This window comes from Dromiciops gliroides, chromosome 4 (genome assembly GCF_019393635.1).
Source record: "Dromiciops gliroides isolate mDroGli1 chromosome 4, mDroGli1.pri, whole genome shotgun sequence".
NCBI lineage: Eukaryota > Metazoa > Chordata > Mammalia > Microbiotheria > Microbiotheriidae > Dromiciops > Dromiciops gliroides.
This window is the reverse complement of record NC_057864.1, coordinates 277,473,654-277,489,552: the sequence shown is the minus strand read 5'-3', so window position 1 is coordinate 277,489,552 and position 15,899 is coordinate 277,473,654. Positions and strand designations below refer to the sequence as shown.

At 36.3% G+C, this 15,899-nt stretch overlaps 1 protein-coding gene across 1 annotated transcript in view; it reads left to right on the top strand.

Annotated features, from left to right (window-relative positions):
• Positions 1 to 14,750, top strand: part of RAB23 (RAB23, member RAS oncogene family) — a 41,334-nt gene extending 26,584 nt beyond the window's left edge. The window contains 3 exon segments of the mRNA XM_044002628.1: positions 1,824 to 1,906; positions 9,696 to 9,788; positions 10,505 to 14,750. Coding sequence (XP_043858563.1) covers positions 1,824 to 1,906; positions 9,696 to 9,788; positions 10,505 to 10,644 — 316 coding nt within the window. The 3' untranslated portion in view covers positions 10,645 to 14,750.
• The last annotated feature ends 1,149 nt before the right edge of the window (positions 14,751 to 15,899 follow it).

Here is a 15,899-nt window from a genome sequence, read left to right as displayed (position 1 = left end):
TTTTTATACAAACCTAATTTCTGAAGATGACCCTCCTCTACCCAGTCGAGCTATATTGGTTATAACAAATAACCAGGGCATGGGGTGGAGAAGCAATTCAGCGGAATTAATCAACCTATCACAGTCTGAAAGTATATGATGGTTTCACACCCATAGTGCTCATTTCTGCAAAGAAGAAAGCAAAAAATTGTATTTTCTCAGTTCTTGTTCTGGGCCACACTTTTTCATTATAATTATACACATTCAGTGGTTGAAGACATTTTATATACCACAGATCCTATAATACTTTTACTGGATGTTGAAATATTTTTTCAAATGTTTTAATTCTCAAATAGTCATTTATTGTTTATAGTGTTTGGCAAGTAAATAAGAAGCAGTAAGTATAGTTTAGTGGAAAAAATTGAATTTCTGCTCTAACACTTACTAAATGTGTTACCAAATCATTTCATCTTGGCCTCAGTTTCCTTAGCTGAATAATAGAGATAGTGATACCTTTATTATTTACCTCGTAGAGTTGTTTTGAGGATCAAATAAAATAATATATGTAAAGCACTTAGCACACCCTAAAGCATTATATAAATAAACAGGGTTGTATTTTTTTAAGACATCTTTCAGCAACTAGGTGGTGCAGTGGATAAAGCACTGGCCCTGGATTCAGGAGGACCTGAGTTCAAATGTGGCCTTTGACACTAGCTGTGTGACCCTGGGCAAGTCACTTAACCCTCATTATCCCAACCTCCCTCCCCCCCTCCCCCCCATGAGACCAGATGGCCTCTGAAATCTCTTGTAGCTCTATGAGCATATAAAAAAGTAAATAATAAATAATTTAGGTTTAACAAAAATAAAGATATCTTTCTGCGCAATTTAGAACTACGGAATTCAAATCCACAAATGGAATTTGGCAAATAGCTTCATCCTACTAGTAAATAGATTTGCAGGATATAACTTAATTATGGTTATTGAAACCTTGAAAAATACTGACTTTGTTTTCTTTTAAAACAGTTCCCAGTACAATAAAAATTGCAAGTCCACATTGGTATCTTTGTGTGCATTATAATGAAGATGCTGAGTTTGCCTTTTGTCAAGCAGTGTGCTTTGTGACCAGAATGAGTATAAGAAATAATTGTGCCTGGAACTTTGAATTTAGTTTGTTGCCCTTCTTCAGAGTGGAAAGAATTTCTAGTAAGAGTTGCACATAAAGTGGAACCATACCAGCTATGATGACTTTAGGGTCACAAACATATAGAGTGATGGCTTTGTAGAATTATTGTTTGCTGTTGGGGATGGAACTTAGTGGCTTATACATAAACTTTTGTTTAGGGCTAGCAAAGAGTGAAGAAAGGTGTTAATACTAAAAATTTTGTTCCAGTTATCTTCCACCTCCACCACTAAAAGTGTAATTTCACAATTAGTTTCATTTATGTGGGTTTCAAAAAGCAAACTTCTAAAATCTAAGTAATAAAATAAGATCTTGGTCTGGTCATTTCCCCCAAGATATATTCATCAAGTAGTATAAATTTAATAACACAGCTAGGTGGCACAGCAAATAGAATGCCAGCGCTAGAGTTCAAATCCAGCCTCAGACGCTTACTAGCTGTGTGACCCTGGGCAAGTTACTTAACCCTGTTTTTGCCTTAGTTTCCTCATCTGTAAAATGAACTGGAGAAGGGAATGTCAAACCATTCTAATAGCTTTTCCAAGAAAACCCCCAAAATGGGGTCATGAAGAGTCAGACATAACTAAATAACAACAAAAATAAATTTAATAATAATACAGTCATATTAGAAAATGATAAGCATTTTCCTTTCTGAATTTATGTGCAGTGAAGAAGCTGAGGCGTTGGCAAAAAGATTAAAGTTAAGATTCTACAGAGCTTCAGTGAAAGAGGACCTAAATGTAACTGAAGGTAAATTGATTTTTAAAAAATTCATTGTAGAGCCTTACTGTTCTGTTTTAGCCTTCCTGTCATTGTTCATTAATGTACCCTTTTTTCCACAACCCCTCCAACCGGAAGTATATTATTATTATTAAGGATGAAACGTTTTTGTCATATAATCTTATTGACCTATTTTTTTTTATTTTGGTGTTTATTTAGAAGAAAATTTACTTTTATTTTTTAAAACAAACCAGATTTGATTGATAAGTATATATTTTTTCCTTAGTTATGTTGTTAGCATGCAGCATATATCATTAAACAACATTTGAAAGCAAATGTTGTTTCCTTTAGTTGGTGGTGGAATAATAATATAAATACATGTTGCAATGTACATGATATATATTTCTTCTGATGATGTGCCTTTCTTGGACTTTTGTACCAAAGATTACTGAATTACTTTAAATTCCAGGAGAAAGTAATAAATACCCACTTGGTCATTGACTCCCATGTTAATTTCTTATAAGTAAATGGCATTCAAAAAAGTAATAGAATTAACATAGTGGATCCATTATGTATTCCTAAACTTGTCCTTCACTTTGATAGGTCTCTAGGCTAGATTTAGTCTTCAATCTGGACAGTTTCCACATAATTAAAATCAAATACTTATGAGCAAGTCCATTTTGAGATCCTGAATATCAGTTGTGTAAATACTTAAAGAAATGGATTAAATGTATGCCAGTTTCTACTCTAACCAAAGCAATTATAAAAAAAAAAAATTTTGAAGCCCTATCCCAGGTGTTTTGTATACCTTAGCTGTAAATATTTCAAGACTGTTAACATCCTCTCCACCCCTTCAGGTCCTATTCCACCCCACCTCAACCCTAAGGCTTTACTTTTCTAGGTTAACTATCCCAACTGATATTCAATTTGATGGCAGATGCAGATTGGGGGAAGGGGGGGGGGGCGTGGGGTAGAAAAGATTTGGTATCTAGATTGAAATTACATTTATATCCTAAACTCATCAGGCAGGGGCTTGTTGTGCAATTTAAAATATAGTACAATAGGGGGCAGCTAGATGGCGCAGTGGATAAAGCACTGGCCTTGGATTCAGGAGGACCTGAGTTCAAATCCAGCTCAGACACTTGACACTTAACTAGCTGTGTGACCCTGGGCAAATCACTGAAACCTCATTGCCCTGCAAAAAAACAAAATATAGTGCAATAAGCATTTATTTAAAAACTAATATATACAGAGGACTCTGTTAATGAGTGAGATACAGAGTTTAGATAAAACATGGCTCCTGCTTTCAGTAAGCATAATTTAGTAGAATTACCCATAAATGGATATAGCTAATATATCCATAGCTATAATACATAATATGAAATGATAAATACATTAGAAAGGTACAAAATAAATTGCTACAAGAGAACTGAACCTGGAAAAGTATTTAGTATTTTAAAAAATTAAGAAAGGTTTCTTGGAGGTAGAAATATTTAAGTTGGGTTTAAGTGCTTAATTAGCAAGCATCTGACGACCTCCTTGTGGGGACCAGTTTTTAATTGGGGAGTGTTAGCTAGCGGCTCGCCGCAATATTGGGGCAAGGAAGGAGACCAGCAGCCTCCCTCAAAACAGTATTTTTTTTTTTTTTTTGGTGAGGCAATTGGGATTAAGTGACTTGCCCAGGGTCACACAGCTAGTAAGTGTCAAGTGTCTGAGGTTGGATTTTGAACTCAGGTACTCCTGATTCCAGGGCTGGTGCTCTATCTACTGCACCACCTAGCTGCCCCAAAACAGGATTTATTTTAACAAGAATGAACTTTAAAAAAAACAACACAAACAGGATCAGCAGGATCAAAGGAAAGGAATAAAATGGGAAAGGGAAATCATACAACCTGAAGAAATAGCACCGCCCAGGAATCAGCTGAGAATACACAGCAGAGCTTCTGTCGCTGTCCAGCTAGAATGGCGAATTCTCCCCCAATCCCAGAAACACCACAGCCCCCAGCCAATTGGATGGCCATCTCTGACAGTCACATGACTTACCCTCACTAGGCTTCCAATCATTATAATTTTGCCAGGCCCATGTAGGCATTGGCAAGAGGTTGAATGACGTGAGGTGCCAGCACCATGGCAACAGCTACAACCAGTGGGTTGGAGCACCCTGGGGTTTGTGGAACCCCAGGCCAGTGCACACTGAGGCATAAAAACCTCAAATAACAATTAATTCTTTACATCCTACTACATGCTAGGCACAGGGGATACAAAACCAAAAATGAAACCGCTTCTGCCCCTACAAGGAGATATATTATGTTTGGGGAAAAACGTGTAATATATATAAGTATATGCAAAATAGTTTTTTTTAAATCAGATCTGTGATTTCATCAGTATAAAGAATTTCTGATGAGGAAAACCCCTCTGCTAATATGGATCAACACCTTCCCTGCAGTTAATACTTTTAATGAGTTGCCTGGGGACACCAAGAAGTTAAGTGACTTGCTGAGTATGTGTCAGTGGTGGGATTTTAAACCCAGATCTTCCTAACTCAGAGGTTGACTCTACTTCCTTCTAAGCCAGATTGCTTCTGTAATGTATAAATTACTTACAAAAATATAGAGGATGAGGGCATAGATTCTAAAGCTGTGGACATAAGGAAAGGGCTCATGTACAAAGTGGTATATGAACAAAGTGGTACTTAAGCTTTCAAAGAATTGAGAGTTCTAAGACATGGAATCCTCTAAAGCAATGGAGGCAAGGGAACTGTGTGAGGAATAGGAAAAAGGGTCAGTCTGATTGAACTATTGAGTTTATAAAATGGATAGTGAGTAGCCTAGAAAAGTAGGATGGAGATAGGTTTTGGAGGGCTTTAAATGTGTGATCCTCCTTCAGCTCTCAGTACTTGTCCTTGGCTAAACTGCCCCTGAGAGATGTTCCCTCTGAAATCTCTGGATAATGAAAACCTACCTGAACTCATTCCTCAGTAATTAAAAATTCCGCCCCCAACCCAGGCCATACCCTCCTCATCTCTCTGACTGTCATCATTCAAACCCTGTCCTTTGTCATCCATTGGCTAATCCCTTATTCCATTCCCCTCATCCCAACTCCCACAATATCCCACTCTAAAGCTCCCTTCCCTTCTACTATGTTCTCTATGATGATTCCTCTATAGACAACTAACTTGCTTTCATCTTAAATTTTTTCCTTTCCCATTCCTTCCTTCTTCCAGGTCTCACTGAGACCTGGCCACTGCCTGATTACACAGTCTTCCCTTCTAGCACAATCTACACTTTCACTCATTCCTTCTGACTCACTGCTTGAGGTGAGGGAGTTGGAATAGATCTAGCTCCCCATTGACACTTTCAGCTGCTCCCTCTGCACCATCACTCAGTAACCCTCCCCTTGTTTCACTGGATCTGTATCTACCACCCAAACAAAATACTGGTAACTGTTGTCTACTGATCTCTAGGACCCTCTTCTTTCCTCAGAATTCAGTACCTGGCTCACGGTCTTTCTCTTTTCCTCAACTACTGCACTCATACTAGGAGCCTTCATAATAACATTGATACTAAATTCTAACCTCACAGTTCCTCAGCTTACTCATTTCCTATAACCTACTCCTCCACCCCTAACTCAGCCACACACAAAGATGGTTATACCCTTGATTTTGTCATCACTCACAAATGCACCCATTTTCCATGTTTATGAAATCTGAAATCTCTTAACAGGTTGTAATCTTTTGTTATTCTTCATCCTCTGCCTTGAAATCTCAAATTCTGTTTTTCATCATACTATTACCTCCATTTCTTCAACCCCCCAGTTCTTTTCCAGGTCATAAACCCTTCAATAGCCTACGCTTTTCCTCCCCCATTTTGAGCCCTTGATGAACCATTTCAATTCTAGACTGTTCTCTTCTCTTGTGTCCCTTGCCTCCTTATTCCCAATCTTCCCCAGCCAAGTCTCAGCCTGGGATTAATTCCTCATTCACTACCTTTGCGCCTAGACATATGGTGCTGAATAAAGCTAGAGAAAATCATGAAACCATGCTGACCAGGTCCACCACAGATTTATGTTACATAACCTCAACCGAGCCCTCATTCTTTTCTAAGCAATTATTTTTTACCTTCCAAATTAACTCACTATCCCATTTACCATAGCAGATTTTCCAAACCTTTTCCTCTCTCCTCAAATATTCCATAGCTCCCCCTAAGCTCAGAACCTTATCTCATATTTTTGGAAAAAATTGAGACCATTCTCCAAGAGCTCCTCTCATCTCATTATCACCCAGATGCCTTCTACATCTCACTCTTCTTTCACTCCATCTCACATGAAAGTTGGTCCATCTTCTTGCCAAGGTATACTTCTCTACATGAACAAGCTCTCCTTTTCCATCCCATCTTCTTCAGCAGATTTTCTGTATCAATCCCCATGCGCACCTTTCTTCAGTCTTCCCCTGTTTATTGGCTACTTCTCTAAAAAAATCCCAAACAAAAAAAAACTTCACTTGACTCATCCATTCCCTTTAGCTATCATCACATATCTCTACCCCCTCCTTTTTTTTTGGGGGGGGGGTTTAACAATGAGTTTAATTCAGCAGAATCCCACTTGAACATAAAACTATTACACTCATAATAATCCTGAGTAGCTTGTGGGAGACTCAAATGAAAACTCTTGCTGATATTTGCTGAAATCTCATAAACTGTATAGAATTAGAAGATACAGATGCTGTGTATTTACTATGTTCTTTCTGTCTGAAATCTGCTCCCTTCTGTTGCTAAACTTCTTGAGTCTGCCATGTACAATAGGTACCTCTACTTTGTTTCTTCTCACTCTCTTCTTAACTCTATAGTCTGGCTTATAAACTCATCATTCAACTGAAATTGCTCTCTCCAAAGTTACCAGTGATTTTTTTTTTTTTTTTTTTAGTGAGGCAGTTGGGGTTAAGTGACTTGCCCAGGGTCACACAGCTAATAAGTGTTAAGTGTCTGTGGTCGGATTTGAACTCAGGTACTCCTGACTCCAGGGCCGGTGCTCTATCCACTGCATCATCTAGCTGCCCCACCAGTGATCTTTTAATTGCCAAATCTAATGACCTTTTCTCAGTCTTGATCTTCTTGAACTCTGTAGCTTTTGACACTGTTCCCTCTTTTCCTTGATACTTCTTCTCTCCACATTCCACACTCCATACAGATATAGCGTAATTAGGATCTCTTTGTTTTAAAGAAATGAAAGTATTTAGGGACATCAAGAAATAATTCATAACCCTCAAAGTAATATTTGTTATGCGATCTTGCTTAATAATATGGAATAATTGCATAACAAGAGATACTTCACTTCATGATGGTGACCATGATTATCTTCTTCTGGATCACTTCCTTCTAAATCTCCAGGAGTAGTTTGACCCAGGTGTAAAAAAACTATACCTATAATTATATCTACTAACCTGAAAATTATATAACTGTACTTATATGAAAAATTATGATTATAAGAAAAATTATAATTGGTCTGTAAGTCCTGCCGCATTTGCCATTCAAATGTGGAAGTATTTTTAACTGACTAGGGCTAATTTGGGGGTACTAATATGGCTGGAGGACTAATCTGGGGACTGTTGACTGGCTGGCTATCTGACTGCTATTAATTTAATATGGGCCATTTATAAAGTTCTCTACACTGCTCCCAAATTGATAAGCAAATGATTAAGAAGCCCTCTTAATTAAATAATCAATGCCAGAGTTTATTTATAAAAAATCAATTTAAAAGATAAAAGTAAAGAAATGCAAATTATATGACCAGTCTGCTTTTAATATAATGATGGCCTTGCTGCCTCTTGACTTAGGGTATGCTCCAGCTTTTTCCAGCTTTCACTCCTTCTCTCCAACTCTGTTTTCACTGCCCCTTTCACTTTGTTGACCCCCCGATACCCTCTAATTTTCCTCTCTGTACTGCCACACTGAACCCCTGTGTTTCTCTCTCACTGAACTATCCTTCTGTTCTCCTAGTGCTCCGGCGTCTCAAGCATCTCCCTCTGTGCTGACCGCCAACCTCCTTGTACCATCTCCCCCTTTGTCTTGTCTGCCCCCCTTTTTATTAACGTGCTCTCAGGCGAAAACTGGTCACCCCCCGAGTTGCACGAGCCTGTGCTCCCGGGCAGAGCTGGAGGCTGGGTGAAGTAAACCCCAGCGTCTCTGAGGGTTTTCATGTGCCTCCCTGCTGTGTGCATGGCCACACCTGTGGCCTGGAGTTTTGTCTGCCTGGGGTTTGTCCGCACAGGGGGGGCAGGGGTGCCCAGGGAGAGGGGAAGTTCCGATTGTGGAGCCTGAGGCAAATTTCAATGCCCACACAGGCAAAGTACAGAGATATTCACTTATATTAAGCTTGCACTCATATTAACAGCGCCCTAGTTTAATAAATTATGACAGAATCATATATTTAGAGCTGAAAGGCACCTCAAGTTATCAAATCCAATTCCCCCATTTTATATATGAGGAAACCGAGGCTCACAGAATTGAAGTAACTTGCTTAGTGTCAAAGAAAGGATTTAAAAATACTCAGGTTTTTCTTGACTCCCAAGTCCAGTGTTCTATCCCCTATACTATATTAACTCTCTACAATATGTCTCAAGAAATAGCGATAAGAAGGAAGCAGTTACTATGTGCCAAGCATTGTGCTAAGTGCTTTACAATTCTTATATCATTTGATTCTTATAACCACCCTGGGAGGTAGATGCTATTATTATCCTTGTTTTACAGTTGAGGAAACTGAGACGGATTAAGTGACTTGCCAGGGGTCACACAAATAGATAGTGTCTGAGGCTGGATTTGAACTCAGGTCTTCCAGAGTCCAGACTCAGCCTACTATCCATTGTGCCACCAGGTTACCTGTAAGGACCTGAGATTTTACTAAGCTAAGAATATCTCGTGAGGAATGATTGTTCATTGGAGATTGGCATCTTGTCTGTGACTTACAGCCTTTGTTTCCCAGAACAGTAAAAGGTGATTTTTCTCAGGGTCACATGGTTGGTGTATACCCAGCTTCTGCAAAGAAGTCAGGGGTGAGAGAGTGTCTTCTCAAATCTCTTTTCTAAGTTTGGTCATTTTTTTTTCAGCATTGATTTGCTGTTATTGTACATACTGTTATATGGCACTGTTTTTCCATGCTTCACTGCATTCAATACATTTATAATTTCTTAGAGCATAATAATATTTCATTACATTCATGGACCACAATATTTGTGGCCATTCCCTAATTTAATCAAATGGGTATTTACTTTATTTCTAGTTCTTTACTACCACAAAAAGTGCAACCATAAATATTTTGGTATGTATGTGGGTCTTTCTTTTTGTCATTAATGTCCTTAGTATACATAAGCTAGGTGGCTCAGTGGATAGAGTGCTTGGAGTCAAGAAGACTTGAATTCAGATCTGACTCCAAACACTTACAAGCTCTGTGAGCTTGGGAAGTCACTTAACCTGTTTGCCTTGATCTACTGGAGAAGGAAATGGCAAACCACTCTACTATCTTTGCCAAGAAAACCCCATGGACATTATGGTCCACAGGGTCATGAAAAGTCAGACACAACTGAACAACAAAATACATGCTTAACAGTAGAACCACTTGGTCAAATTATATGACCATTTTATTCTCTTTGTATAATTCCAAATTGCTTCCCACAATGGTTTGACCTATTCACCACTTCACCAAAAGTGAATTGGTGTGTCCCTTTTTCTACAACTACTTCACTGCTGACTGCAATATCGTTATTGTAAATGTGAAATATTTTATTTACACAATCTTATTGACTGAATAAATGTTTTTTGCATTTTAGTTTTTAAATATTTAGCAGACAAATATCTTCAGAAACTCAAACAACAAATAGCTGAAGACCCAGAATTAATTCATACAAGTAGTAACAAAATTGGTAAGTGCTAAACATGAAATATTAAGTTTAATGACCTTATTTTCCATCCTATTATTTCATCACTTAAATAACCATTTACCTTCTTTTCAAAATATACTAATTTTTCCTTTGCAAAATGTAAATAGCAAAGTATAAACTTTGTGATAGTTAAATGTAAGATATATATATATATATATAAAAAAACAATTAGCTGGATTTTATTTCTTCTAATTTCTTAATACATTTGAAATGTGAAGACTAGTAGAGGTGTGTGAGATAGCTTAACTTTTTAAAAGTTATTTTATTTAAGACATTGGAAGTTAGGCCACTTGAATTTTTTTCTTCTGTCTATGCCCCTCAATTTCCTATCATGTACATGTTATGTAAGCAATTTTGTTTACACTTGTTAGTTTCTGTTGAAATAGTTTATATTAAAACCAAGTTTTAGATCTATAATATTCTTTATTAATGTTCAAATGAAAGTTAAAAACAGAAACTATTGATAACATCTTTTAAAGTTAAACTCTCCAAATATATTTTAATGTTACCAGTTTCCCTTCAAAAATAGCACCTGAAATTTTGAGATAGAACAGATAATTAAGAGCATGAGAATTAGTATTTTTGAAAATACAATTACTTATTACTAATAATCGTCTTAGGTTTTTTTAGTCAGATGATGAGTATGCTTGCCTAGCTGACCCAGAATAATCTGTGCATTTTCCCTTCAATTTATATAGGTGTCTTTAATACAGCTGGTGGAAGTCACTCTGGCCAGAATTCTAGCACACTTAATGGTGGAGATGTCATCAATCTTAGACCTAACAAACAGAGAACGAAGAAAAACAGAAGCCCTTTTAGCAGCTGCAGTATACCCTAAAGCCATTTGAGGGTGAGGGGGGGAAAGGGAGGGAAGAAAGGGAAGAATTAACAGAAATTGGATCAAGCTGTGCAATTAAGGAATACAGCCAGCTGTAATGGTATGTTAATTGTGTTTTCTAGCAGACTTTGCACCTACTGGATCTCTGATAGATGGTGAACCTAAATATTGTTGTGGCATTGTTCTTTAATGTGTACAGGGAGACCTCTGGTGGCAAAATTGGAATCATTGCTACCCCTGTGCACTTATTTTAATTTTTTATATATTATATATATATATACACACATAAACACACACACACATAATTAGACGATGCGTCTCCTGTTTGAAGAAACATTTTAAAAACATGAAAACAGGTTTTTGCTGAATTTTAAAGGATATTAAAAACACAATGCATAATAAACATTGGTACAGATCATCATATTACGTATGGACCAAATGAAGCAGCATTCTTTTAATGGAATTGATCAGTCAGCCTTTAGGGAAGAGTAGTATTGGATCTTGAACACCTGTGATTAAAATAATACTATGGGGCAAATTTAAAATCTTGCCCAGACAGTATTAGTGTATTGGCAACTTTACTTGTGCAATATCTGTATAATATGTGAATGTTATCAGAGGTATGCATGGAGATATCTGGTACTAAAGTTAAGCTGAATGTAAGTACAGCATTTTACTAAGGACACTAAGTTTCTGACCAACATGAATAAAACACTATTACTACTGCTACACACACACAGCTGTTCATTTCAAGTGAGAAATTCCAAGCCTATACTTTGCAAGATAAAATCCTTCTTCCTGTACTTGGGTTTAAAAATTCATTGTGCCAAAAAAAAGACATATATATTTTCTTGAGGGAAAAGCTTCAACTGTCTTACTTTTTATTGATTCATGATGTTTTAAAAAGTTGTTCAGACTAAAAAGTTGAATAAAGGGGAACATATACTTAAGTAGTTACTGAGCTTATTTCAGGCTAAGCATATGTAATAACTAAATTTTTCATATAGTCATCTGTAATAGTGATACACTTATACCATCACACATTGGCAGAGTATTAGGATTCATCCATATCTGCAGTTATCCATAAGATTCTTTGAAGTGATATGCTGTATCTAGCATATTTAACCACTGGCTGAGCACCAAATTGAAAACTTTGAATTTATGAGCATTATTTAAAAATAAGCCTCATCTTAATTTTAATTCCACAAAAGGTGTGTGTTTTTCTTTTACAGATTGTTTTTTAATGGCCAACATCTCAGAAGCATCCCTTTGTTTACACAATTTGTAAGATGTTTTAAGCTTATCCCCTAAGAATTTCTATAATAAATCTCAAATTGATATAGCACCTTTCTTCTGGAAAGCTCTATTGGCAGAAAATGCAAAAATAATTTCCTTTAAGAAATATTTTAATATTGTAAGCATAAGTGCCAGAGTATAAAAATTGTGAGTAGAGATTCTTTACTTATATAATGTATATATCCTATTAATATTTGTCATTATAAATTAATGATAAATATTAAGAGGCTTGTTTACTCTCTCTGTATACCATTTTAACATAGTCAAATGTTATAGGATTCTACAATGGTACTGGGAAAGAAGGTTTCTTGAAAAATATAAATGTCATGAAATCATTTTACATTTACTTGTACTTAGTATTTGAGGGTTTTTTGTTTGTTTGTTATTTTTAAAGAGAACTTACTATCCCAGGTTTTCATATGGTGTGTTTGATATTTTAAGGCAACAGACTAGCCTTGGAGTCTTGAAGGTCTCAGTTTGTCTTGTTTCTGCCACAAGTTGACTCTGTGACTTTCAGCAAATCATTTAACCTCTTAAGGCCCCAGGCATTTCTCTGAGACCGCAGATTACAGAGCAGTGACTGACCTGCTTTAATAGAGGGTCTTTGCCAGCTAGGAATTCCCTAAACTGGAAGTGTCAGACTCTGCCTGCAATATTCTAGGGATGGGCTTCCTCCCCCACTGCACTCTGAACAGATCAAAATGTTATTGGGATATTTACAAATAAAAACATAACAAAACACAGAAAATGTTAATTTGTGGTTTTCTAATTCAGTATGCAGCCAGCCAGGGATTCTTTTCTATTAGAGTTTGACACCTCTTTCCTAAAACCAATGAAATCCTAGACTGACAGTTTGGAAGTTTCAAGGGCATCCTATGCCATGTGGTTATTTGCTCTACAAACACTAAAATAATCTGGAGTTATAGCTATTAGCATAGTAATATAAAATACTTAATTCTTTTGATGGCAGTTGTCAATAATATATAGCCCATTGCTGGCAGTGGGACATACATTGAAGAAAACCTCAGTCCCCAACATTAAACATTTCATATTTGCTACAGTGTTTTGTCTTTCCTTATATAATTTCTTAAATCAGTCTTTTTTTGTGTGTGGGAAATATATGTACACATACACATGAAAACATCATTGAATTTATTTCAGGTAGCAATTGAATATATATATTCTTTTTTTACTCTGCTATATATTAAATGCACATGCTGATGAGGGTTCCAGTTTATCAATAGTCTTTTTGTAATAGGATTTTATGTATTTTAATTCTTTTTACAAAAACAGAAGAACATTCATTTGTACTACTGTACTTTTGTCATACTTTATCAGTCATGACTTCAAAATGTAATCTTGGCTTCAATTTTGTAGTAGGATAAAAACTGCTTAAATCAGATTGTGAAGACATTTCCCAATTTAATTGAGCTTTAAAATCTTTAACATATTTTGATTAGTTTATTTTAAAACTTCAAATTAAAGCACAGATAATAAAACAGCCCTTTTCAGGTTCCAGGTTATTGTACATTTGTGCTGCTAATTTAATTTTTAAATTAAAATAATTCTTAGCATGCTGACATGCTGAGGAAAAATTGCCATATTTGAGAGTTCCTCAGGTACTCATTTTCCTTGTCAGGAATAGTCTGTCTACTGGTTAAATAGCATACAGAATGGCCTTTATAGGGCAAAATAATTTAAGTGAAACCTCATTCAAATGGGCTATTTTTTATCTACTCCAAATTTTTAGCACACTTGTATTTTGGAAAAACTAAAATACAAAATAATACAAAAAGAGGATGAGTGATATTCCATATTTATGGGATGAAAAATATTTGGTTGTCTTTTAGAAGCTGGGCAATTTAGTGCTGAAAGAGAAATTTCTCTCATTAATGTACTCCATTGTGCCTATGAATTTTAGGAATCATGATTTTTTTAGATCTCAAAATAGTAAATTGGCCTTAGGAGTTAATTCTCCCACTTAAAAGTGTTGTACTATTTTAAGTGAACATTTCAGTGTATAATGAGAATACCATTGATTGTTGACCTCACAGTTTCTGAAACTCTGAAATAGTTATTGTTTACTTGCTGAAAATGCTGCCACTGGTATGAAATTAGGAAATCCATTTTCTCCAAAAATAAAATGAACTAGCTAGAAATATTGAAAATAATTGTGAAACAGTGCGTAATGAATATGTAGACCAAACATTATTAATTATTGACTGAACTGAATACCATTTGCACTGGAGAACATGATGTCAACATTTAGACTTTTATTTTCAAAACACTTAAGCCTAACATACATTGAGTAATTTCCATCAACAAAATTTTAAAATGTCATTCAACTCCAGTCACCACTCCTGAAATAATTTGGCTGTCCCTTTTCATCCTGAGAGATGTATAGTGGAATGTTGATTAATGGTCATTAAAATTTAATAGTGGGGGCAGCTAGGTGGTGCAGTGGATAGAGCACTGGCCCTGGATTCAGGAGGACCTGAGTTCAAATCCGGCCTCAGACATTTGGCACTTGCTAGCTGTGTGACCCTGGGCAAATCACTTAACCCCAATTGCCTCACCAAAAAAAAAACATTAAGAAAAAAATTTAATAGTGTCAGGATCAGGACCAAAAGGAAAATTGAGCCCCTTTAATATGTTGTTTGAACATGATCTTGTGCATTTTGAATGGAAAAACCATTGTACGTAACTGTTGGATTACAATTGTGGCCTCAAAATTAATTTGAAATGTTATCACGTGAAATAATTTCATGACAACTCCGAAGATGTAAAAAATAAATTAATTTTAAAAATGACTTTTTGTTCATTTGTTTCACCAAGGTTCAATTGGAACTTTTCCCCAAAGTGTTTAAAAAAAAGTTAACATAATATTGAAAAAAGTTTAAAGGAGCCCAAGAATATTTACACTTGCCATACAATGGCAGTGCTTAACCTATCAACATTTAACACAAAATATAATGTCACTTGGTTAAAATAGTTTTTATTTGTAGTAGTACAATCACCTCATTTGTTAGTATTCATGTTTTTTTTTAAGAAAGATGGTTCTTTGGAAAGGCTGAAGCAACTATCCTACATCAATGACTTTATAGATGGCCTTATAATTTTATTAATTTGAAATTGTATTCTGTACAATTTTAGGCAAGTTTTAGACTTAGACCTTGTTTTTGATATTTCACTTCTATAGTAACAGCTGTAGATATATACAAGAGAAAGATATAATCATAACACTGAGTTCTAGTTCTGAGCCCATTTCTAACACCAAGTCTGGTTATTTACCTCTAATACCCTTTGCCAATCCCTTCCTCAAATACTTTTTACTTTGGCCCTGATGATTTTGTGGTAATTTAATCCTAGAACATTATAGGTGTGAGTTGGATGGAGACTGTATTACTTAATTCAATAAGACATCATTGAGCAGCCTCTCTGGACTTAGCTCTGTCCTAAATGCTGTAGCATGTTTTGTTCTTAGGAGTAAGAGGACCCTTGATGTAGAGAAAGGTTTTTTTTTTAACTTAAATTGGTACATTATAGAAAAGAGAAGTTCTGTAAGTTTACAATTAGGTCTGTGGGCTTCCTGAGGGTGGAGCCAAGATGGAGGAGGAAAGGCAGTAACTTCTGGAGCTTTCCCCAAGACCCCTCCCTCTAAATACCTTCAAATAATGCCATAAGACAATTCCTGTAGCAGCAGAACCCACAAAAAGGATGGGGTAAGATCATTTTCCAGCCAAAGATGGCATAGAAAGTCAGCAGGAAAGGTCTGTTGTACCGGGGTGAGAGTGGAGCACAGACCCGTGGCCGCACCCTACAGACCCAGCCCCAACCCCAGAGAATCAGACTTTGGAAGTTTCTGAATCAGCTACAGCAGCAGCAGCAGCTTCTGGAACTCAAGCCCATGGACAGTGAGGGGGTTGAGTAATTGGCCAGGGGGAGATTACATAGTTCTC